This window comes from Ranitomeya variabilis, chromosome 7 (assembly GCF_051348905.1).
Source record: "Ranitomeya variabilis isolate aRanVar5 chromosome 7, aRanVar5.hap1, whole genome shotgun sequence".
In the NCBI taxonomy this organism is placed as follows: Eukaryota; Metazoa; Chordata; class Amphibia; order Anura; family Dendrobatidae; genus Ranitomeya; species Ranitomeya variabilis.
This window is the reverse complement of record NC_135238.1, coordinates 215,436,784-215,462,706: the sequence shown is the minus strand read 5'-3', so window position 1 is coordinate 215,462,706 and position 25,923 is coordinate 215,436,784. Positions and strand designations below refer to the sequence as shown.

The following is a 25,923-nucleotide window of genomic DNA, read 5'->3' as shown; positions in this document are numbered from 1 at the left end:
AAGCTCTTCTTACACTGGTATGTTAGGTATGTCACTCTGCCCAAGGAGAGACGTTACCCCTCAGACCAAAATTATTATTAGTAACTTTTGACTTAGTGCCTGGCTGTAAAAGAAATATAAAGTCATTTGCCTCCTCCCTCCTCTATAGCATCCATCCATCCATCCTGCCCTTTGGCTTTTAATTCAAGCTGCAGTGGCCAATGGCAAGCACATAATAATAGACCAGAGATTTCTGTAAAGCTAGCCATACATTTAGCATAGCTGTTGGCCAAACGCCTATTCCGCAACAGCTTTTCCTTTCCACCTCCCAATACACGTCTTCAGAATGGGAGACAGGGTAGTAAGGATGGCCATAGACATTAGATGGCTGTTGGACAAACGGACGCTCATTCAGTCTACCATCTTCTCTGAGATAGCTGCCTACTGACACATCGGCCGACAGATTCTCTTTGAAAATAGTGGGATCGGCTGCCTGAAATCAGACGTGTTATCATCTTCTCTCCCAACCATCAGTCGACTGCACCCCTAGACACGTTAGATCGTCCGAACCCGACTATCGGTGAGTGTTGCCAACATTAGTCTAACGTCTATGGATTTTGTTGAACTCTACAAGGTCTCTGGCAGTGACTTATCATCCCTTGAAACAAAAGGATTGGTCATGTTAAAGCCCAACAGTCTTATCCTTATTACTACACTGTTATTATTTTTGGGGGGCTGAGTAACAATGATCTGTATACATCGGTGCTCTGTGATGTGTAGAATTAGAATGTGCATACATTAGTATTCTTCTCGTCAGCCGCATTCGGTGTGTGTGCAGTGCCCAGTAAGCCAGGTCCCCTTTTATCTAAATGTTGGGGCAGTGTGTGGTCTGGATGTATTTTTAGTAGCGATAAGAATGGAATGAGAGATTATCAGGATAGATATTGGACTTGCTGAGCATGTGGGAAAAAAGGAAGTGGCACAGTAGGGATGTGACCCTCTAGTATTAAAACAAGAAGTCACTGGAAATCTGAAAAAATAATGAAATGCATTTATTTACTTTCCAACAAGGACTAGGTCACTTATAAGAATAATAGAAGTTTGTCCTATATGAAGTTGTTAATCAACGACCTTGATAACTGTAAAATATTTGATTCTAGTAGTAATACTATAAGGAACAGGCTTAAACTGTTAGGCAGTTTCTCCATCCCTCATAGGCTTAGAGGACCTGTCACTTGTAATAGATATGTATTTATTTTTTTACCTAGTGTAAATGCCACCGTTCTCCTGAATCCGACTTGATTTTTCTTTTGATCCTGTTCCTCTCCGTTCCTGAGGTATGGCCTCTTCTTCCCTGTATGTAAATTTAGTCTTTTTAGCTAAGTGGGTGTGGTTATCGACTCTTCTCTCTGGGCGTCGCCTTGAGGAGCAAACCCAATTGGCTAAAAAAAGGACTGTAATTATATACAAGTAAGAGGCAGCCATATCTCTGGAACGGTGAGACACAGGATCACAAGAAAAACAACGCCGGATTCGGGAGAACAGTGGCATTTACACCAGGTAAAATGTATACATATTTATGGCAAGTGACAGTCTTTAAATGGGGGAGAGCCACCATTTAAGCCATGGTCAGTTCACTGGATAAAAGTGAGGTCAATGGACCACAGAAGTGTAAGAAATCGTTATTACGTGACGGGAATCTTGATCTATGGTTGGATTAGGGTTTCTTGCTCATAGCAGTTTGTCCAAAATAAGTTAAAGATTGCCTTTTTATATACCGTATATAAAAAAGCATGACTGTTGAGAGAGCGAAAAGGTGAGAAATTATGCTGCATATTTGTTTTTACTTTTTGTTTTTTTTAAAGGAAAATCCAACAAACCCAAAAACTGAACATTTATGGGTTAAATAAGTCCCACTGGTCTCCACATTTGTTCTTTTATGTGAGGTTATGATGACTTGCAGATAGGAAACAGGATATTGACTTTACATGTTCAGTGCTGCAGGCCATCTCTGCTTGTTTCGGAAATTAGTTTTTTTGGAAGAGGTTTGTTATTTTTTTTTTCCTTCTGTCTTTTAATCTTTGTCCCACAAGTTTCAGTTTTAATCCAGTCATTTTTTAATGATGGGGGATACTTCAACAAAAAATGTGTTTATTTATAGGCAGACCCTATTGTGATGTTAACTGCCCACAAATCCGAAATCTTCTGTTCAGTCTGTCATAAAATTTTAATAAACTGTTTGTGTGTGAAAACAGTCTGGGTTTAGGTATTTCTATTGTTTCAAGTTTTTTTTTTTTATTATCATATTTGTCCTGCTTTGGAGGTTTAAAGTTTCAAGTATGATCACTTCAGTAGATTTCAGCAGAATTATTTAAGGGGGTTGTCCATGACTATAGCATTGATGTCCTATCCTTAAGATAGGTTATCAATATCTGTTTTCTGGTAAGGTGGGGACAGCTAATCCGCTGTTCTCAGAGCTGGTGGCAGTCGAAAGTCAACTGTATAGTGGCCGTGACTGGGTACTGCATATCAATATTGGATGGATGTGCAGTGCCCAGCCTTGGCCACTATACAGTTGACATAAGTGATCACTTCTGGCGGCACTGGGAACGGCTGATCGGCAGGGGTGCTGGGTGTTGCATCCCCCAGCAGTCTAATAATTTACACTCTTTTTAGTCTTTATTTTTCGGAGTTCCCCTCAGCTGATTTGACCACAGACTGCATCAAAGTTGCCGGAACACTGCAAAAGTTTTTTGAATATTGCAAAAAAAAAAAATCAAATTTTTTAATACAAATACATACTTATTTTAGGTGTTAAAAAATAGGCGCGAACTACGCTTTTAATCCACACAGTAGTTGCATTGACATATGGAATATCTTTTGCCCATGACAATGTGACTACAGCCTGGTGACACCTGAGCTACTATATCTGAGTTCTCTGGGGTCCCTTGTTTACAGCTTGGTTTATGGAAGACTTAAGGAACCCATATATTTGCCAACTCAACCAGGATGCGCCGTTATAAAGAGTAAAATCTCCTGGACTCCCAGAAGAGCTGGCAAAACTCCCTGGTGCTGCAGAAGCCTCCTGGAAAGCCGCACCTCTGGAAGGTTTCCTGTATGGGCTCTGAGATGCTTCATCAGACTGAGGTACAGCTTCCACGGTCTTGGCACACATTCAGGGGGCAGGTAACCAGGCGGTGGAAGAGGTGTAACTTACAAGGAAAAAATAGGATTATGTGAAACATTTCTTCAATGGAGATACCTGCCATACGACTTTGAAAAGTTGCCATGTATGAAAGCCATTAGGACTTAATTCACAGAGTATGTTTTCGGTAGACGTTGGGAAGAACTTTTGGTCATATATGGTACCTCTGATGTGTGTTGTCATAAGGCATACAGTGACCCTTAAAACCCATTTACTTTCGCTAAATGGCACTATTGATGTCCTATGGGAGATGAGCCTATTGATTCGCGCTGATCGGGTCCGGCATCCAATTGTGATCTCTGTGGCAGGCGGTTTCCACTTCTGTACGTTGCATCCTTGATGCCTCTTGAGCAAACAAGGACCTATTAAGCCTCAGTAATTACTACTCATGGGGTCTAGTAAGCTTCACAGGTGCCCAGGATGTTGGCCGCAGAAGTGAAGACTGGCTGCCATGGAGGATCGCTTAAGGTCAACTCGAATCAAATTGCTCACCTCTGTCCTACGTGTTACACTTATGGCTTCCGTCCTCCTGAAAGGATACTTGTAAAAGCTGCTAGCCAGTGTTCCATGTTTCTGAAAATGGTCCAGATCTACACCAATGCAAAAGTCGATGCAAAAATACTCTAAGACAGTTGTGAACTTTTTAGTTTCTCTGTTAACTTTCTTTTTTTTTTTCCCCTCTTTTCACTTTTTTTTGGTTCCCTTTAATCTCTAAGAATATGAAAATGGCTATTCTGCTTTCACAAATCACCGACCATAAAGCTTTGGCTGATGGTTAAACTGTGCGGAATGAACACTGGCCCAGTCAATGCTTGTGTAACTGTGCTAATTGTTGTCTTGTGGTTTGGTCATCATTAATCATTGGTATGGGCAATGGGTGGGTGATCGGCCAGTGGTGTGTATATCCGCTATATTATATCCATGTATTTCCTGAACAGTGTAACTATATACATATCATGTAGCTCTTCCGGCTTACAATACATCCACCAATTATTTATCTGGACTGGAAGAATATAATTATGTATAATTTCCACCCTACTGGTCCATTACTCGTGTGGCAACCATGTGATGCCCCGAAAATACTACGTCTAAATTATATAATTCTCGTTTCTTTGTGTGCGTCCGTCCAGGTTTGGCTTCGGAAGTCTAAATTACCGTTGGTGTGTGTTCTAGCCTTGAATTATAGTTTTCCTTCTACCAAAGAGCAGTCGCGGAGCATAAAAACCTAATAATACAACGTGACTCGGAGCTCAGGGAGCAGCCGTGCTGATCCAGCCCTACGGTCCCTTACATACATTCATTTTCTGCAGGCCGGACCTCTGGAATTCGTGTAATTATAGTTTCCTTGTCCTGTCATTCTTAATTATAGTGTGTGAAAGAGTTCTGCCAAATCCGCTATTGAGTAAAACATGCAATTCTTCCTGAGGCTGATCCGTACCTGCCGGTGTTATAGCGGAAGGGATCTCGCAGAGCTGAATTGTTTGCCATCATGTCATAGAGCTGGTAGGGACTTGTATTTGTCTAGGGCAGAAATGCAACATTGGTCATCCAACAAAAGCATCTATAGTCGCACCATTTACTCTATGTTCAGGTCTAAAGAGAACCTGTCCCCATAAATATGTATTCTTTTTACCTGGTGTAAATGCTGCTGTTCTCCTGAATCCAGTGCTGTTTTTCTTTTGTTTCTGCACCTCTCTATTCCCAAGAAATGGCCCTCTTTTTCCCTGTATATAAATGTAGTCTTGTTATGCAAGAGGGTGTGGTCCTCAGCTCTTCAGAGAAGTCCTCCTAAAGACCACACCCCCTTGGCTAACAAAAACAGATTTGTATAAAAGAAAAACGGGGCCTCATCTCCGGGATGGAAAGGTGAAAAACCAGGTTGAGGAATTTTGCTCAAGCTTGGTGCTGCTGCCATCAGGAGCTCAATAGTTGCTTCTCGACTTCTCAACGAGCGCTATGGTGCATTTAGAAATTCGATTGTTTACAACTCTCTTCTCTCAATACATTTTGTAATGTGAATCAGCACCTGAATACGTTCCAAAACGATCGCTGGTCGTGCATAAGATCATTAAGGTGAAAAATGCATGCCACCCAATTTGTGCCATGTTTGCTCGAACAACAATCTGGCTTCAAATTTTTGGAGAAGGGAACACTGAACGAGCTTCGATTGTAGCGATTTTAAATGATCACAAATGATTACACTATTCTTGACCAATGTAAAGACTTTGTCTACCATCGTTCACAGGTTGTTTGTGCCCATTGTATCGTTTATTGCTTAAATGATAATTGGTTGATATAAAAATGCGCCCCTAGAACACCGCATCAGGACCATACAGTATTATCATTACAAAGGACGTAGGAGCAGTGATCAGACACCTGGTTATGATCTCTGTGATTCTATGGAAGTTGCATCCAGATGTACTGGCCTCAGGCTCCAGAGTTATCACAGATGATCCTGAACAACTAAGTGATCTGGTCAGAGCTATCCAAACAAGCCTTGACTGACCAAACACAGTATATTATAGGTAATGTCCATACCAGATGGGTAATTACACGTGGTAGTGCACTGTGTGGTCCTCCACTGTAGGAACAGAGCACTTAGAAATTAGCAATCTTAGATGCCTAAAAATCTACATAAAACCTGGTTTACTAATTTTATATAATTATCAGCAATGAAGATTTGGAACCCATTGGAGTCCAGTTTGAAATAACCTAGGTAACCATACAAATAGCCTCCTCAAAGAGGAAGAGGACGTGATTTCTAGCGCCGCCTATTGGATGTAGCAATCCTAACAGTCAGTATTAACCCTTTAACTAGCCTTGACACCTGACTTAAGATAAGAAGCCAAAACAGAAACCCCATTTGCAGATACATGTTTTGAGGTGTTTGCCCCTCCTCAGGGCTAAGTAGGAGATGTGATTTGGCTAGGTGAGAGGATTCTGATTGATCAACATTTCTCCTTTTGGAGAGTGCCAAGCCTGTGTAAGGAGACTTATAGGACATGCAATGCTCCTCTTGGAATTTAAATATGCAAATGGTCTCTTCACAAGGAAGAGAAGTTGATCTCTGGCACAGTCTTGCTACATGACTTGGGATAAGAAGCCAAACCTGAAACTCCATTTGCAGACATGTGTTTCAGGGTGTTTGCCCCTCATAGGTGCGAAGCAGGAGACTTGATTTTCCTAGATGGACACCGTCCACAAGCAGAAATGTTCCCCATTAGATACCATAGATAACCAATAATTCCACTTGGCAGTTGTCTAGCTTTCTCTTTCCTATTCCTAATCCAAGATGGCCAAGACTGAATTTTACATAAAGGCAGGTTGGCTCATGAATACATTAAGTGAAAGTATTTTATAATATGTATTTTATTTATTTATAACTGCAGCTTGTCCATTGCAAATTTTCATTGCCAAGTTCACGCTTTACAGTGTAGTGCATCTCCGATTCATTGTCAGTTTGTAGCAAAATGAGGACAGGGCCACCAAAGGTTTTACTGCTACGGTAGCAATTGTGCTATTGTTTGGTTTTTTTTAAACATATTAGATAAAGCAAAATTTTAAACTTTCAGATTCCAACTTAATTTCCTCTCCCAATAAATGTGCAAGTTTCCGAAGCTTAAAGTGTTTGAATTTGCAGTTCTCCATCCCTATATAGTGCAGTACTTCCCCACGTCATTATCTCCATATCCTTCAGATCCTTCGCGCAACAAGTCGGTTGATGATATAATATTAACCAGATATGTGAACTTCCCCATGAGGTTTCCATCTTTATTCTTTGTGTTCCTTATAGCCTTGGAGTTTTGCCATTTTTTTTTTTGTCTTTTCTTAAGACTTCAAAGTATTTGGTTTTAGGCTTCAAACTCTTGATAGCATGTGGTATGCAGATTATTATTTTTTGAAAGCTGCACCCTTCTGCAAAAAAAAAAAAAAAGCAAAACGAAAAATATTTGGTGTATGTCTGATGCAAAAGAATTATAGAGCAGGGAAGGAGTTGGATGGAGGGGGTTCTCGTGATAGACAATATGTCACCTAGAAGTGTCAGGCGGCAGTTACTCGGAGGGTCAGTAAGGACCTATGCACCGCTCATTTCCTGAGGCCTAGTTCATGAGACTACGCATGTCAAGCCATTGGGGCTCCGGTAAGATTTGGCCATTCGGTCTTTGTTTCTCTGCCTAGCCACACATTTAATTCTACTATTGGTCTTTTTGTCTCCCTAAAGTTTATTTGGCCATGGATTACACTCGCTGTCCACTGGGAGATGTTTGGTCAACCTGATTCTTCTTGAATTTCAGTAGCAAACGTTTCATACTGTTCCGAGAATGAAAAATAATGGTCATGTTGTATACTAATAAGTTTACGTACTGTATTTATTTTTTTAATATTTTTTTTTTCTATTACAGAACTCTGCAAAAATGTTAAAAGCAGTTTTAAAGAAGAGCCGAGAGGGCGTAAAGAACAACCGAAATCAAGGTTGGTTTTGGATAATTTGTTTTTCTCATGCGTTAAATGGTTGAGTTGATTATTCCCGAGCCTGATTATCCCTGGCCTTTGTTCAGTTCTCAGATTTGATGTTCTGACAAACCTGATTGATAGGTCGTATATACACAGCAATCAGTCTTTTTCAAATTAGTTATAAGCTTGGTGATACTGTTGGTAGCTTGCACTAGCTCGAGGGACAATCTAAGTCACCCCATAGAGAATACCGATGGCCAAATCCACCGATAACAATAGGTTCAGACGACAGTCTATTGTGTATGTGGGCCCCGATTCGTCCCCGATAAATGTCAGGGAAAATAAGTGTCCAGCATGTCAGGTTTTGGACTGTCAGTCATTTTGTTCTTGGTGAGATAAGCCACCTCCAGAAATGTCCAGCAGCATCTCTCGTAGAGAACATTAGAGCGCTCATCAGAGCGAGTTCTCTTTTGTGTAAGGGAAAGCTGGCTGAGGTTGCATCTGGCCAAACGATGTTTTTATATCGGCAGCCATATACAGTGTATGAGGGGTTTTATTTGTTCAAGGGCGTTAGGTTGGTGAACATGGCCATTATTTTAAGGGGCAGCAGATAGATCTGAAGATTGCGTGCTGCATCTGATGTTTCCTCCTCCGGTTTATCCACCGTAGTGATAAGGATTTGTTTTCTGCTCTCTGATCTTCTTTTCCAGACTGCACAGTCACGACTCCCACTTGCACATATCTTGCATATCTGGGATTTTCTGTGGTAAATTTCTTTCCTTGTCTAAGGCATTTATTGCTTTTCTCTGTAATGATGAAGCAATAAATCTTTATCAATGGATTCACTTTTTTTAATTTTTTTATTTTATTTTTCCCTCTGCCCCCACCTAAACTCATAAATGGCCACATCTGCCTATTGTACGTACTATAGGATGCCTTTTGGATACAGGGAATAAAGATGTGAACACGAATGCAAGAAACAATCCAATATGCAAATTGCCTCTTCTGAGAAACAATCCAGTATTTTACAAATTTTTTTTGCATGAATTTTCATGAAACTTTTTTTTTTGCTTTTCATATTTTGATCCGAGTAATCGTGGTAAACACGGAAAATATAAATGTGGCCCATTTTGCTCAGTTGCCCATAAAGAAAAAGGAATTTTAGATTTTCATTCTTTTTTTTTTTTTCTTTTTTTCTTTTTTTTACTCTTGTGGCCAAATTCACACCTCCCGAAACACCGGTCCAAGTGCGGATTGAGATGTCTGGTCCAGTTGCTGGTCTCCTTATCCAAATGCAGCAGCGTCATGGGTGTATATGAGACCGATGAGTTCAGGTCAGAAGACTCTCGGACAGTCCAGACATCACAATCCGTACTCTGACCCTTTTTTCAAGGACATCTGAATTTAGCCCAAGTCTGAGTGCTTTTACGTTGTTACCTTAATGTCTTCGTTTGCTGCTCAATGTATTAAAATGTTAGCTAGATACAGGTGCAGTATAGACCAACGGACAGTTCTCGTTTCCCTGTATTTAAGATTTCCACAATAGAAATCCTCCCAAAATTGTGGTATGCCAATCAAATGGCTGCAAAAAATGCTTCAACAAAAAAAAAAAACTCTTCAAAAAGGCTTGAAAAAGTTTTTAAAAATGCTTCACGAAATGAAAAGTTCCTCCAAAATTTCTCCAAAGGCTATGTGCTCGTAGTGTTTTTGGAGCGGAAACTGAACGGACACTCTCAATCTTCTTCCAAATCTCAAAAATCCTCAATAACTTGGAAGTTGGTTCTGCTATGAAAATTCTGAAAAACTACTCTATGTGCACATACCCAAAGAAGGCGCATTTCCTGAAGCCATTTCCAATAGAACACCTTTTTTTTTTTTTTTTTTTTATCCTTGATGTGAAATTTATTAGAAGTATTCAGATGTGACAGTCTCCATGTTGCACAAACCATGGATGCATACATCTTCTCGTCTTCGCTCTTCCTTTTTAACAGCTCAAAGCAGATACTCAGGTGCTGGCTCAGATATTGACAGTTGCCTTGGGGCACCTGAGCTTAGAGATAATTGCTTTATTTCGGGACCACTTTGTTGAAATGTTAACCCTTCTTTGAAGAAACTTTGCATGTACCCATTTTCTCTAGAACTTTGTGTCATTTGGCCCACCAAGTAAGATAAAGGCTGAATATGGCTCCAGGCCACGGAGCGGAGTCCTGGCCGTAATTATACCACGTGACGGCCTGGTGTCAATCTGCTCGAGAGCTACGCTATAAACATGCACTAAAATAGACTTAAAATGCTTTTTAATGTGTCGTTTCATCTTTAAACCTTTGCAGTTGATACAGTTCCCTAATAATGTGTTATTATAATATTATAACTTTATTTCCCACAACCCGTTGGCAGACTCTTTGGCTGCAGCTGTAGTAGCTTACAAATGAAGCTTAAACCCAGATTTACGCCTTCCTATATCAATATAAAGTTGACCATAGAGAATGTCTATTTTAATCGTATATGCGGAATACAAGAGCTCTGTTATTGGAAATATATCCGTTTATTAGGGAATTGTGGTTCATGTAATTTCGTGATATTTAGATTTACGAATAACTCCATCAAACTTTGTGCTCACATACCCTAATAATGCCCCTTAATAAATGCTCTTTGTGCTCCTTTGGTGGATATAATGGCCCCAAGTACTCCTCTAAAAAGTTATGTTTCCAGAGGGCCCTCGTTAAAATTAATAATACCCCCGTTTAAGACTAATAAAGTCTTTGGATTGCCTTTAAATATAAGACCTAAATCTCATCGCCTACTGATAATTTTCCATTCACCGCAGCTTCTGTCTCCACTTCTGACAACAATGGTCTAGTGAAAGAAAGACAATGCAGTGACGTTATTGCGCCGTCTGCTCCGGGACATTGGTGTCTAAGGCCATGTGCACACGTTCAGTATTTTTCGCATTTTTTTCACGTTTTTTCACTATAAAAACGTGATAAAAACGCGAAAAAAACGCTAACATATGCCTTCCATTATTTTCAGTGTATTCCGCATTTTTTGTGCAAATGTAAGCTTTTTTCCGCAAAAAAATCGCATCGCGGAAAAAAAAGCAACATGTTCATTAAAATGCGGAATTGCGGGGATTCCGCACACCTAGGAGTCCATTGATCTGCTTACATCCCGCACGGGGCTGTGCACACCATGCGGGAAGTAAGCAGATTATGTGCGGTTGGTACCCAGGGTGGAGAAGAGGAGACTCTCCTCCACGGACTGGGCACCATATAATTGGTAAAAAAAAGAAAAAATGAAAATAAAAAATAGTCATACTCACCTTCGATGTCTTCCCGCCTCTCCGCTGCATGCTGCTGCTTCGGTTTCTATAGCTGGTGTGCGGTGAAGGACCTGTGATGATGTCACTGTCTTGTGATTGGTCGAGACCGGTCACGTGACCGCGACGTCATGGAAGGTCCTGAACCACACCGGCATCTATAGGAACGGACGCCTGCAGGTGAGTATAACCATTTTTTTTATTTTTTTTATTATTTTTAAACATTCTATCTTTTACTATAGATGCTGCATAGGCTGCATCTATAGTAAAAAGATGGTCACACCTGTCATACGCTATGTTTGACAAGTGTGACCAACCTGTCAGTCAGTTTTCCAAGCGATGCTACAGATCGCTTGGAAAACTTTAGCATTCTGCAAGCTAATTATGCTTGCAGAATGCAAAAAAACCGCGAAAAAACGGAAAAAAACGCAAAAAAAAAAAAAATGCGGATTTCTTGCAGAACATTTCCGGTTTTCTTCAGGAAATTTCTGCAAGAAATCCGGACGTGTGCACATACCCTTATAGGTTGTAGACCTACGGTAGTCTGCAATGAGTGGTAGGGCAGGGAGTGGAGTATGTGGCTCTTTGATTTACCACGAGATTGGACTGTGTCTTCGCAATGTTGACGATGACATGGTGCAGGTGGTGCTCACCAGAGATCTGGGGCAACGGGGAAGAAGTTTAGGGCCGAAGCTCCAGATCTTTTGCACTAGTGATGCCAAGGCCAGCTTGTATAAGACCCTTATCCTATAGACTACACAGACTAGCGTAGCCTCCACGCATCTACTGGCACAGCCCCTCTTTCTGTACTGACCTCCGAGAGCTACACCTTGTGGCCAATGGATATTGGGAGTGAGTCTTGGAGCCACCTTTCACTTTCCTGGATCCTGGGAGTGGTTGCAATTAATGAATGAATGCTGGTTCTCGTGTATGTGCAGCCTCCAATGTTCTAGTAGGCTCCTTTGCTGTGTCCAAACAGATTTATTGGCCGCCATACTCCAGAGATCTGGCGACCCCCCCCCCCCCCCCCCTCAGAGCTCTGTTGGTCACCGGTTCTGTAGTACTGATAAGTAAAGCACAGGAGTCCTGACATTGAGCGCAGCAGGGCTCCTCGCTGTGCAGCACGTTTGCTTGTTTGTCCATGGTTCTGCTCTCGTCATCTGCTTCGCATTCGGTCTCATTCATGAGCTAGAATTCAAAGCTCAAAAAATGCTTTTACATTATTCTGTAGAGGCTTATTTCGATCTTTGGTTGAAGTATCTAAACTCTGAGATCCCAAACTCGTGTCCAGCCTCCTGATTAGGTGGTCGACTAATCCACATTCCTCTAGGTGACGATCGGATGGACAAGTGACTGCACATCTCTCCATTCAAGTCTGAGGGTTACAGAAAGATCTGAGCCATAAATATCAATGGTGAGAACCTTCTGTCAGCATATCGGGATCTCTTTGCTTCTCATTTTTAGGCATGGAGTATTCCCCGAGACATGAATCTGACTTATGCTTTTCTGTGCCATTGACCATAAACCAAAACAAAACACTGCGTCATGCTTTTTAATATAGTAGAAAAAAGGTGCTCCACAGTATGCCAGCCTGTCATAGCCCAAAAGGAAACTCTTTCTTATGACTTACCTGGATGCCTATGGTAATTAGGTGCCTATGAGCACAGTGTTGGGTAATACTCCCCTGATATACCACCAACATGCCTGAAAAACAATGTGACCTCTGAGTTAATTTGGTGTCTTCCGGAGTTCTTTACTGTTTTTCCACCAATGAGCCAGAAAAATGTATATTCTTACATTTTTTTAAATTCTGATTTATTATGTGATATGAGGAATTCATTATATTTTTTGTGATGGTGATAAATGCAAAGACCACAGATTTAAGATCCGGCAAAGGATCACTTTGATCTATATCGGAATCAACATGACGCCAAGACCGTCAGGTCTTGTTGTAGAACAGAGCCATGGATTTCCTGCCCCACCACTCACATGTCCTATAGTCCTCCGGCTGTACCAGAAAGAAGACGTCTTGGTAGCTCAGATTAGGTGTGTGTAAACTGTGTGTTTTTTTTTTTTTTTTTTTTTTTCTGGTAGGTGGCCTTATTTTTAAACGGGCACTCCAGGTGTTGAGTCACAATACTTGCCTCACCCTAGGCATCAACACCATACACATTATGCTACGGAGTCAGATCTCCAGCCTTCTTTGGTCATCCTAGTTGTATTTCCAATTGTCGTAAATGGAAACTCTAAGGGATTGAAGGTGCTTGTACCCTACGACCCTACACGTACCATGACCTAATTTTGCTTTTCCTGGAATTTTCTTTTAAAGGCATTGTCCCATGATAGATAATGATGACCTATCTACAGGACACACCATAAATGTCTGATAGATGTGGATGCCATGTGCATACGCCTCCACCTCCCTGCTGACAGCCGCATGCAACGGGGACCCATTTTTTTAGATCGGTGTAGTAGATATACCATAAATGTAGACATGGGCATATGCTTCAGATCGATTTTCTGGATTATGGATGGTTTCCATGTGACAGACAATCACAAGGGGTTCTTGCCTTTATGAATGGAGTTGAGACCTTTTCCTCCTGCCTCTGCAATCCTGACGAAGATTTTGTCCTTTAGGGGAAACAAAATTTAAAAAAAATTGACGGAGTCAACATAAAACCCCTTTTGTTTCACAAGAAGAACGTCTCGACTGTTCCTGGTCTGCTGTGTGATGTTCTGCCCAGTTCTGCGTCTGCTATCTAGTACGACACAACAATTCTATCTGTGGCTGCTACAGATGCCGAACAATTGTGCTACACAAATCATGGTAATATTACTGTGTTCAGAGGTCTCCCCTGGGGATACGTGTTCAGCTCCTGTATTAGGCTACTGGATCCAGTAAGCAAAAAACAGAACCATTAGAAATTAAAGAAAAGTGGATGGCTGATTAACACATCCGGTTTCCATAGACTTCAATGTTAAATGAACGGATCCAGCAGAGATCAGTTATTTAAAAACAGACTAAAAAGTTGTCTGCACATCTTTTTTGCAAACAGATTGCTGCTGGATCAGTTCTAACAGATCATTACTGAACATGTGAACATAGCCTAAATACAACTGCATGTAAAAGTTTGGGCACCCCTGGTCAAAATTACTGTTTTTGTGAACAGTTAAGCAAGTTGAAGATTAAATGTTCTCTAAAAGTCCTAAAGTTAAAGATGACACACACACACACACACACACACACACACACACACACACACACACACACACACACACACACACAGCCTCCTCTAACCTTGTGCCAAAAAACAGCAGCCTTGGGTTCTTCTAAGCAGCTGCCCAGCACTCTGAAATGAAAATTGCCCTTTCCTCAGTTCAATATGTAATTAAGAAATGGCAGTTAACAGGAATGGTGCAGGTCAAGATAAGGTCTGGAAGACCAAGCAAAATTTCAGTGAGAGCTGCTCGTAGCATTGCTAGAGAGGCAAATCAGAAACCCTGCTTGACTACATAGGGACCTTCAGAAATATTTAGCAGACTCTGGAGTTGTGGTACATTGTTCTACTGTTCAGAGACACCTGCTCAAATATGGCTTTCATGGAAGTCATCAGAAGAAAACGTCTCCTCAGCATAAAATTCAGCATCAGAGGCACTGCAGCCTCTGTTCACACAGGATGCATTATAGTTAGCACTGGGCAGCCCGCCATAGGGCGTCATTAATAGGCTAAGAACCAGATACTCTGCATTACTTGTGTGGACATTGCCACATACAGATTATATATAATATACTTTTTTTTTTTTGCACTGGTGTGCCATACGGCCAATCCCCAATTGAAGGCTGTCTGTCTCATTTGGTATTATTGCACCTGTGCAGTTGCCATTTTACTTGGGTCTGCTGCACCCTGTTAGTGCATTTGTATTAAGACCTACTTAGACAGGTAAGCATCTCTGCCTGTTTTTTTTTCTTGAATGTTGGAAGATTTTTTCCTCTCTTTGTGGTTTTTAAGCCTCAGAAGTATGCAAAAAAAATCCAAGCAAGCCTGATTCATTTTGGAAACAAGTCCCGTGGACCAATAAGGTTTAAATATAACCCTTTGGCCGCAATGATCAAAGGTATGTGTGGTGAAAAAAGGGCACAGAATTTCAGGAAAAGAGCATCTCGCCAACCGTTAACCATGGGGGTGGATCAATCATGCTTTGGGGTTGTGTTGCAGCCAATGGCACAGGGAACATTTCACGGGTAGAGGGAAGAATGGATTCAATGAATTTTCAACAAATTCTTGATGCAAACATAACATCTGGAAAAAGCAAACAAAAAAAAACAACTGAGGTTAAAAAAAAAGAGTATGGCTTCTACAAATTTATAATGATCCTACACCCCTGTCGAAATCTACAATAGACGACCTCAAGAGGCGCAAACAGAAGGTTTTACAATGGCACTCACAGTCCCCTGATTTAAACATCATTGAAAATCTGTGGCTAGACCTCAAAATAGCAGAGGATGCAAGATGACCCAGGAATCTCACAGAACTGGAAGAATTGAAAGACTCATGTCTGACTACAAAAAGCGTTTGCAAGCAGTGATGCTTGCAAAAGGGGGTGCTACTAGGTACTAACCATGCTTTTTAAAAAAAAATAAAAAAATTTTTGGCCTAAAATACAAAGGAATTGTCATCTTTAACTTCAGGCCTTTTAGAGATCATTTCATCTTCAACTTGCTTAACTGTTCACAATAACAGTAATTTAGCCCAGGGGCTCCCAAACTTTTACATGTAGGTGTTTGCACTCTCCTTTTATGTTGTGCACATGGAGCCACTTTTTGGCTCTTCCAGCTGTTTTTTGTTCTGCATGCAGTGCAGCCACAGAATCCGTGTGTGGGGTATATTGTAACGTGCAGATATTGGTACCTACCTACACGCAACCTCCGATCCTCTCAAGATCTCCTTCTCTACTCCCCTCTCATCTCTTTTTCCCACAACCGCATCCAAGACTTCTCCCGTGCTTCCCCCATACTCTGGAACTCTCTACCCCAACACATCAGACTCTCGCCTACCATAGAAACCTTCAAAAAGAACCCGAAGACTCACCTCTTCCAACAAGCCTACAGCCTGCAGTGATCCTCAACCTACTGAACCGCCGCACAACCAGCTCTACCCTCTCCTAGTGTATCCTCACCCATCCCCTGCAGACTGTGAGCCCTCGCGGGCAGGGTCCTCCCTTCTTATGTACCTGTGTGCCTTGTTTTTTGCTCATGTTTAATGTATTTGTCTATATTTGCCCGGTATTCACATGTAAAGCGCCATGGAATAAATGGCGCTATAAAAATGTATAATAATAATAATATTGCAGTATCCCTAGGTATGATGTTGCTGTGGAAAGACGGCTTGTGTAATTTACCCTCGTAATATAGGTGATGAAAATCGCATTGGCACAGCAGGTTTATGTAGTGCTGCTCAGGACTTCCCACAGCCGCGGGTGACCTGAGCTGATTTATTAGCTGATTAATTTCACTGAAGTTTGCAAAACGGTTTCCTTAAAGGTGGTTGCATCAGTTAAAATAAATAAAAATGTCATTTGGGGCGAAATTGGATTTTATTAAAAAAAGTGCTACCATTTACTTTCTATGGTTTCTGGGTTGCACTGTATTGTTGGTTGTAGAATTAGATGACCTGACGGTTGAGTAAAGACGGTCTTTTTTTTAAAATTTTTTTAGTTAAATCTCTTCTAAAAGTCCCTGAGTTCCCCAGATTCTTCTGATCTTTCCCATTTTGCGCTGAGTTGTTCCATTGCACAAATATTCACAATTTGCTTCTGTTGGAGAGCACTATGTGAAATCTTTGTTTGCAGTCCAACTTGTTGTTACTTTGCCATGCAAAGTTCAGCAACATCTGAGACTGTTTGGATGATGCCAATCACTGCTCGGCATCTGATCTGAGTGGAGGATTGAAAGCACATCCCACAGAGAAGACTCTGAATAAACGCCCAGATGGAATGCAACACAGAGATTTCAAATACTGCGCTTCAAAAGAAACAAATGTGAATATATCTTTAAATATTCATTTTGCTGTCTAAATTTTGGTAAGCCTGCTTGTGCACCTCTATAGCCTTGATTATGTCCAACTTTACAGTTGACTATTGTTGCAATGCATTTAAAATAAAGAAAAAATCTACCATTTTTGTATGTGTATTGTCCATCTGCCCCTACTTCTTACTGATGCTAATGATCAGTGCACAACCCGACAACAGTCTGTGTGCAGTCTGTTACAATGCAGACACATAGGTCTTCATTTTAAATTTTATGTAATTTTTTAATAGTTTTGCGTGCATTTATACACAAGCCACGCACACATTTGATGGCTATCGGCAAGTATTTTAATGCACATGGATGAAAGGAATTGTTCTGCTTAGTTTCCACATAAGGTTCATTAAGTTTTTCCATGTTACTGTCTGCAAAGTGGAACGCCATGAAGCATGAATGAAATGTAAAAAGACTTTCAACACATCTGCATTACAGACCCCAGAGCTGGTATTGATCAGACGTACATACATGGCTCCTTTTTAAAGTCTAATCCAGCTCCTCTGCATTCTGGCAGCCGGCTTGAATTACAGGTCTTGCATGTATTTTAGGTCCCCTTTTTATTGGGACTGGCAGGGGGTCGGATGGTTCATTACAGCATTCTCGGCCCTTTATGGTTTCATGCTTGATCGGGCCTCATGCAATCACCAGGTCTATGGGTCATTGACTGGAAATTTCCTCCAGGATTTATAAAAAGCACTTATTACACTTATTGCAGAGTTTTACTTGAGTAGGTCTTTTCCTGACTATCATCCTTTGCCTAGGAATTTATTCTTTTTTTTCTGATGATGGATCTAAGCATAAGACAGCTGTAAAACTGCTATGTATGTATATGCAGCGCCCCAGAGTCCTGGTCGTTGCAGTGATTTCATTCTTCCACCAGGGGGAGTGATGTCACGTCTGAAGGTAATAAAGGAGATCTTCCTACCAGGTATCACAAACCATACACCACACTTCACACTCCAATCCACCAGGGGGAGCCTTGCTCCTATCTAGTAGGCCACTCCTCACAGAAGGGTAAAACTGGTTGTTTGGATAGGAAGTGAGAGACATGCTGGCTGGGAGGAACATCGGAGCTGCAGACAGAGGGTCCCTGTCAGGGGTGGGATCCTGACAGAGGCCTAGCGGGATAGAAAGCTACGGAGCTGCGCCTACCCCACGTGCGGCAGCATCCTAAGAAAGGACACGAAGAGAACTGTGTTGTAGAGAGTGAGAAACGAAGTCACAGCACAAGGAGAAAACACCGGGAGGAGTTCTGCCCTGTAAAGGCAGCCTCCTTCTGAGGCGTGTAGCCGGTGGCCGGAACACTGAGGGAGTAATTGTCTCTACGCATTACTTTAGAGACCGGCAGGACAGTCAATTCCAAGTTGGCTGCCCGACCTAAATACCTAAGAAGACACAGTGGCAAATTGTGGGAGAGGGGCGTCTCTAGGGTCCCTATAAACAAGCCTCAGGCCATCAGTCATACAGGTTTGTCCTATCCACACCATCTGGGGGACAGAGAGGAAGAAATAACATCTAGAACATACACGAAAGTTGTGAGGACCTTACCGAGTTGCTCAGCAGGAAGGGACTACAACACACAGGCGCTAGTAGGAAGGCTACTGATTTCCACCTGGATAAGGGAACTCTGGATTTGCCTTCGGACCGGCCGGACTCTGCCTACCCTGTGGTCTGTACCCTGGACTGTGGATGCTGAAGCCTCCAGTAAAAGGTAAAGAGACTGCAACCTTGTGTCCTCATTATTCACTGCTTCTTACATCTTCCACATCACCAGCTACACCTCTGGGAAGCCCTGGGGACACACTTCACCTGTGGGAAGGTATACCATCTTGCTGCCATAACATCACCCCAGCGGACCCCTAAGCAGCGTCGGTCACCTGTTGTGGATTCTGTTTGTGGGCTCCCTCTGGTGGTTACTGCTGGTACTGGGTGACTTTGGTGGGTTGCGGCCTTTGGTTTCCACCTGTCCATCAGAGGCTGGGTGTTTCCTATTTTACCTGGCCTTTCTGTCATTCCCTTGCCGGCTATCAATGTATTCAGATGTGCTCTGTTTGGTTCCTGCCTACCTGCTCCCAGATCTTTCAGGATAAGCTAAGTGCTGATTTTCAGTTGTTTGTTTTTTTTGTCCAGCTTGCTTATTATGTCTCTATGCTAGCTGGTAGCTCTAGTGGACTGAGGTTCTCCCCATGTGCCATGAGTTGGCACATGGGTTCTTGTAATCTCAGGATGGTTTTTTGATTAGGGTTTTTTGCTGACCGCTCAGACCCCTTTTGTATCGTTCTGCTTTCTAGTTTACAGCGGGCCTCAATTTGCTGAACCTATATATATCATCTCTATGTGTGTGCCTTCCTCTCATTTCACCGTCAATACATGTGGGGGGCAACTATACCTTTTGGGGTTCATTCCTCTGGAGGCAAGTGAGGTCTTATTTTCTCTGCAGTACTAGTTAGCTCTTAGGCTGGTGCGTGGCGTCTAGAACCAACGTAGGCACGCTCCCTGGCTATCTCTAGTTGCGTTTGTCAGGCATAGGGCAGCGGTCAGCCCAGGTTCCATCACCCTAGAGCTCGTCCGATATTTTGTATTACTTTGCTTGTCCCTTGCTATCCCTAGCCATTGGGATTCATGACAGTCACCCTGATCGAATACCACAGGTGGCGTCACGAACATTTCCCCTTTAAAGACCTTTCCCATCCAACAGACGGACGTCCCCCTAGGGCCACGGACCGGGTCAGCCACCGTGACATCCCCCCGAACCGCAGGACCCGGTGCCGAGTATCCCATTGCCCTAACCTGGGGGCTATCCATATATACAGTACTGTGCTAAAGTTTTAGGCAGATGTGGAAAAAATGCAGCAAAGTTTATTATACTTTCTATAAGTGTTAATGGTTTATTTTTATCAATTAACAAAAAGCAAACTGAACAAAAGAGAAATCTACCGTAAATGAAATACTTTGGTGTAATGACCCTTTTTGCCTTTAAAACCGCATCCATTCTTCTTGGTACACTTGCGCAAAAACAGGAGGGATTTTGTGGGATTACAGTCTGGTATATGAGTTACCAATTATACCAGACAGGTGATAAAGATGGTCATTTTCATATGTAGGCTGAGAAACGCCAGTGTAGGAGGGTTACAACTGGGTGAAGAACAGACAAACTCTGCTACAAAGGTGAGGTTGTGGAAGACTGTTTCATGTCACAGCTCATACACCATAAGACTGAGGACAGCATCAAGACACAAGGTAGTTATACTGCATCAGCAGGGTTTCTCCCAGGCAAAGATTTCAAAGCCGATTAGAGTTTCAAGATCTACTTTCCAAGCTTTTTTGATGACAAGCAAAGATATGGGCAATTTTGAGGACCATAGATGCAGTGTTTGGCCAAGGAAGCTTTGTGCAGCATATAAAAGACACATCATACTTCTTAAGTAATCCGAAAATGTCCAGCAGTGGCATCAGCTCAGAACTGACAGCAACCAGTATGACACAGATGCAACCATCTGTTATTCGAAGTAGTCTGGCTAGATGTGGGCTTCATAGAAGATTTGTGACAGCCATACATACGCCATAGACAAAAACGCTAAGATCCCAAAAAAGCAAGAAAACCTAAGAACTGGGGTGCAGAAAATTTCCCGTAGGTGCACTGGACTGATGAGTGAAGATTAGTTATGAGTGCAAGTGCTCGTTCCTCTTGTTTGCCTTGGGTGCTCTGGTATGCTCAGAGTATCGCGGGTGCTTGAGTGACATGTTCAAGTCCTTGCAACTAAATGCAGCTGTTAGACAGTCACAAAACAAGGAGGAATTACCTGACACACTGTCAATCTTGCATTTTTTGTGTCTAACAGTCATGAAACATGCGGCTACGAGAACTCAACATGTCACTTGAGCACCTGCGATACTCTGAGCATACCCGAGCACCCTAGGCAAACTCATCACTGATGAAAATGTGAAATATTTAGCTGTAACAGAAGGCAGATTGCTCACTGACGAGTGGTACAATGAGTATCTGCAGGTACCAGTGAAGCATGGTGGAGGGTCCTCGCAAGTTTGGGGCTCTGTTTCACCAAATTGAGATGTGAATTTGGTCAGGATTAATGGTGTCCTCAATGCTGAGAAATAAAGACAATTATCCATTGTGTGATTACATCAGAGAGGTATCTGGCTCCAAATTTATTCTGCAACATAACAATGACCCCAAACATGCAACCAATGTCATTAAGAACAGCGATCTTCAGTGTAAGGAAGGAGTCCTGGGAGTGATGATGTGGCCCCCACAAAGCCCAGATCTCCACATAATCCTGTCTGTCTCAGATTAAATGGAGAGTCAGAAGGATTTGGGAATGACTCGTACACAGGAGATCTGGGATCAGTTATCCAAGATGTTGGAAACAATCGCCCTCCTGAGTTCCTTAAAAAAAAAAAAAAAATGATGTGCAGGTGATCTGAGAAGAACTGATGTGGTAACACCAAATACTGATTTATTTATTTTATAAATTAACTATTAATAGTTCTATTTTTTAACTCATTGCTACTTTGTGCGTCCACACTTGCCTATAAGTTTGCACAGAAGCGTCAGCAAAATGCATGTTGTGTGTTTCCTTGGGAGGGTGTAACTATACGACTATTCGATCCATATATATCCAAACATATACATGTGTGTATGTATACCGTATATATTAATCAGTAAGGCTACCTAGTCTTTGACTATCTACTTTGCATATCTTCATGTTTTTCATGCTCCATTTGTGTATGTTTGAGTTTGTCATTGGGTTCAAACTTCTATCCAGCCACCCATGTGTATTTCTATATGTCTGAAATATCCATTGTACATTTGATATTAGATTTTTCCCCAGTGGAAGCAATGAAGATTCCCATTGACATAGAGGGAAAGTGCAATCCTTGCAAAAAATGAACAATCGATATAGAATTATTGTAATATCATAATACAATGACTTGGCTGAAATCAGAGAAATTCTTTAAGTCCCCAAAACACATTTTACCCACTATATTACTTTTTTTTTTTTTGAAGCTGTAAATCTCCTGATCTTGTCTCTGCCTCCTATTTATTTCCCAGTTTTCGATGTTTAAATTAAGTGTGAAATATTTCAGCAATGTCCTTCAGTGATTAATTGCTTGGAATACCAGGAGAGTCTAAATCTTTATAGCCTAATATGCAGCATATTTATCTTGTGATGAGATGTTTTAGGGCCTTTTTATGACACTGATTAATTATTGCATTCTTAATCCAAACACAAGAACCTTCCCTTTACAGATTCTTGGCAAAGTTCATAATTATAATCATCAAATAAATGGACACCGGTTGTCCTCCTTTTTTGCAATAGTTCACTTCATTTCCAAGGAGTTCTGTAACCATCACAATAATCCATCATGATCAGTCACTATTTTGGCAGACCGATTGCCATTGCCCCGCAGACAGTATTGATGCGGTGATTTTTCCCAAGTGTGTATTGGCAGCTTAAATGTCAACCCTTGCCCACGTACGACGTCCTTACCAACTCTTCAATAACAGTCATTTTCTTCATTAACATGGGCTTCCTCGAAAGTATGGTATACCCTACTTAAATATATAGATGCTATAGAGGAGGGTCCACATGCTCAGGACACCCCTTTTATAAGCCAGAATGGAGAACTACTCTCCATTAAGAGGAGCCCCTGATCTGATGGACTCGAGCTTTCCTGTATAACATTTATAGACGTTAATCTGAATGGCACCTAGTAATGACAAAGTGCATTAAAGTGAATTTGTCATCAGAAAATGAGCAGTTATGTAAATTATAGTTACTGTAACTGTATTTTTATCATGATCATTAAAAACAAAAGTAGATAAGTCTTGCAAGTTTCACACTCTCAATAGGCCTTATACAAGACTCTACAGTAACTTCATGTTCTGTACAGCTGACTTTTTAGCAGTTTCATCATCACAGGCAGGATTACAATTACTAATTACCTTTTTTAAGACATTAGAAAACACAGAATCCACCATTCACAATAAGTGATGTCACAGCTCACCTCCTCCTCCTGTACAATGACTGATGGCACCTCTATGTACAGTAGATAACACAGGATCCACCATTCACAATAGGTGATGTCACAGCTCACCTCCTCCTGTACAATGACTGATAACACCTCTATATACAGTAGATAACACAGGATCCACCATTCACAATAGGTGATGTCACAGCTCACCTCCTCCTCCTGTACAATGACTGATAACACCTCTATATACAGAAGATAACACAGGATCCACTATTCACAATAGATGCCACAGCTCACCTCCTCCTCCTGTACAATGACTGATGGCACCTCTATATACAGTAGATAACACAGGATCCACCATTCACAATAGGTGATGTCACAGCTCACCTCCTCCTCCTGTACAATGACTGATAACACCTCTATATACAGAAGATAACACAGGATCCACTATTCACAATAGATGCCACAGCTCACCTCCTCCTCCTGTACAATGACTGATGGCACCTCTATATACAGTAGATAACACAGGATCCACCATTCACAATAGGTGATATTACAGCTCACCTCCTCCTGTACAATGACTGATAACACCTCTATATACAGAAGATAACACAGGATCCACTATTCACAATAGATGCCACAGCTCACCTCCTCCTCCTGTACAATGACTGATGGCACCTCTATATACAGGAGATAACACAGGATCCACTATTCACAATAGATGCCACAGCTCACCTCCTCCTCCTGTACAATTACCTTTGCACAGATTAGAGCACTCTCCTTAAATACTTCTATACAATTTACCAGGGTCTCAATTGGTCTATTGCTGCTAATGTGCATGTGCCCAACAGGAAATGGGAGTCTAATATTAGCCCCAGTGACTTGTGTGAAAATTTTGATTTTTTTTTTTTTATTTAAATAGTGATATAGAAAATGTTAAATCCTCTTGACATAAAGTGAATGTGTGTTCAGTTTAAATCCCATTTGATTTGACGGCTGTGGGGGGCTAGCTTTTAATATGACGATAAAACACTACCGGTTTATGATGGAGACCCATGGGAAATTGTCGCGCATCCTTCATATGTACGGGACAGCTTTGCGGCTCCTTTATGGCTTCCTGAAGGGGATTTCTCATACTAAAGGACAATGACATGCCATCCCGGGGTTGTTGCTATTGAGGTGGTTGAGGCCTCGTTATATGTAAAGGTTGATGTATGAGATGGATGTGGAAAATCCACCTTCTGTTTCTGCACATTTCACTTTCCTATAGATCCCACACTCTTTGTTTGCAGAAGAAAAATTTGTCAGTGACTGTAAGAAAAATGTGGCACTCCTTTTCAGAAAGAAGCTGACAGCCGGGTGTCTTAACGAGTTCATCGGCCTCCTGAGCACACACGGAGTCCTCCTCCATTCACCAGACCGAAAGGGAATGTGGAGGCCATTGTGCACCTATGGGGTCTGGAAATATTGACTCTTGCTGGAGATGTTTGCGAGGTGCATGGCTTTTATCTATACCCCATTACTCTGCTGCAACAGGAAAAGTGCCCTGAGATAGCAGGGCGGACACAGTGTGCAGATACGAATAGGTCGAGCTGAGACATCCCAGAGGTTGGACACATGCCAGTGGAATTTGTGAGGTAGCCGTGAAGTGCAATCAGTCTGTCAATGTGAAAAAACAAATGGAATCCCGCCTAGCAGAGGATGCATAACTGCGTAAGGTATGGCCGAGGCTCCATCACCTGGCATTCATGAGAATTTGCTCTGCTAAATGTTGGAGATCCTTCGACCTGCAACTTATTAGACTTTCTGCTTGCTAAAGCAGATGCGGCATCTGGGCATCTGGCCCGTGCCCCCTTGACTTGGAGCAGAGGTTTTGATGGACCCTATATTTTTAAAATTATCTTCACCCCCGAAGTCACGAACATATCATAATTTGCGTAAATGGTCACAGTCGTTTCAACACGCTTTGCATAAATCAATAGTACAAGTGAATATAAGGAGCATTCTAATATCTTAACTGAGAAATTTGCTACTTTTTCCACTTATGAGCCATTTCTGAACTCATCATCCACTATAAAATAAAGCTAAAATCCATCTTGGCCAAAATGAAAGGGACTCAGTGATCAGATTACAACTTCATATTGTCTATGAAGAGGAGAGGCAGATATTGGTGTAGCTTCTAGAAAATGTTTTATCTTCAGGGCTGGATTCGCAGCTACGCTGCTCAGTACTGCTACATAATGTCCTCCCATGTCGCTGCCATTTTTGAAAATGTGCTACTTTTGAAGAAAAGAGCAAGAATCCCTTTATATTTGTGTATAGGAGACCTCATAGCAGCTAGTCTTCACAAGCTACCTTATAAATAACTAAAATTTAGTCTGCAGAGGTGTGATGCCCCAGAGTCCTGGTCGTCACAGTAGCATTGATTTCCTCACGTGAAGAGTGATGTTACATTTGGAAGTGATGAAGGATAACTCTCATCAGGTAACCACCAAACACACAACATGTTCATACTTCAGGCCACAAGGGGGAGCTTTTGATCCTATTTACTAGGTGACTCCCCTATATATATTGTGGTTTGGAGGGAAAGGGGGTGTAGATTAGATTGTGAGAGAGAGAAGAGAGCAGACCGACATAGTGTCAGAAGGTCTGAAGGGGCTGTGTAGTCTGAAGTACTACAGCTCCTAAAGGAAGGAGACATACAGAAAGCAGAACATTGTTCAGTGAGCGTGAAGGAGAGCAAAGCACAGGAGAGTAACATCAGGGAAGTCCAGCTAAGAGCAGGCTGCCTCCCTCTGAGGCGCAGATAACCGGTAGCCGGACCACCGAGGTTGTAAGGGACTCTATGACTTACAGCAGAGAGCGGCAGGACATCTGAACTGCAAGTTACCT

At 41.8% G+C, this 25,923-nt stretch overlaps 1 protein-coding gene across 4 annotated transcripts in view; it reads left to right on the top strand.

Annotated features, from left to right (window-relative positions):
• The window catches only part of TANC1 (tetratricopeptide repeat, ankyrin repeat and coiled-coil containing 1), a 175,329-nt gene that overhangs the window by 47,888 nt on the left and 101,518 nt on the right, over positions 1-25,923 (top strand). For 3 of the 4 annotated variants that reach the window (XM_077272891.1, XM_077272893.1, XM_077272895.1), the window contains exon 2: positions 7,588-7,657. In XM_077272891.1, coding sequence (XP_077129006.1) covers positions 7,588-7,657 — 70 coding nt within the window. Of the gene's footprint in view, positions 1-7,199; positions 7,326-7,587; positions 7,658-25,923 lie in introns of those variants that run through there. The other variant, XM_077272894.1, reaches the window with a different exon arrangement.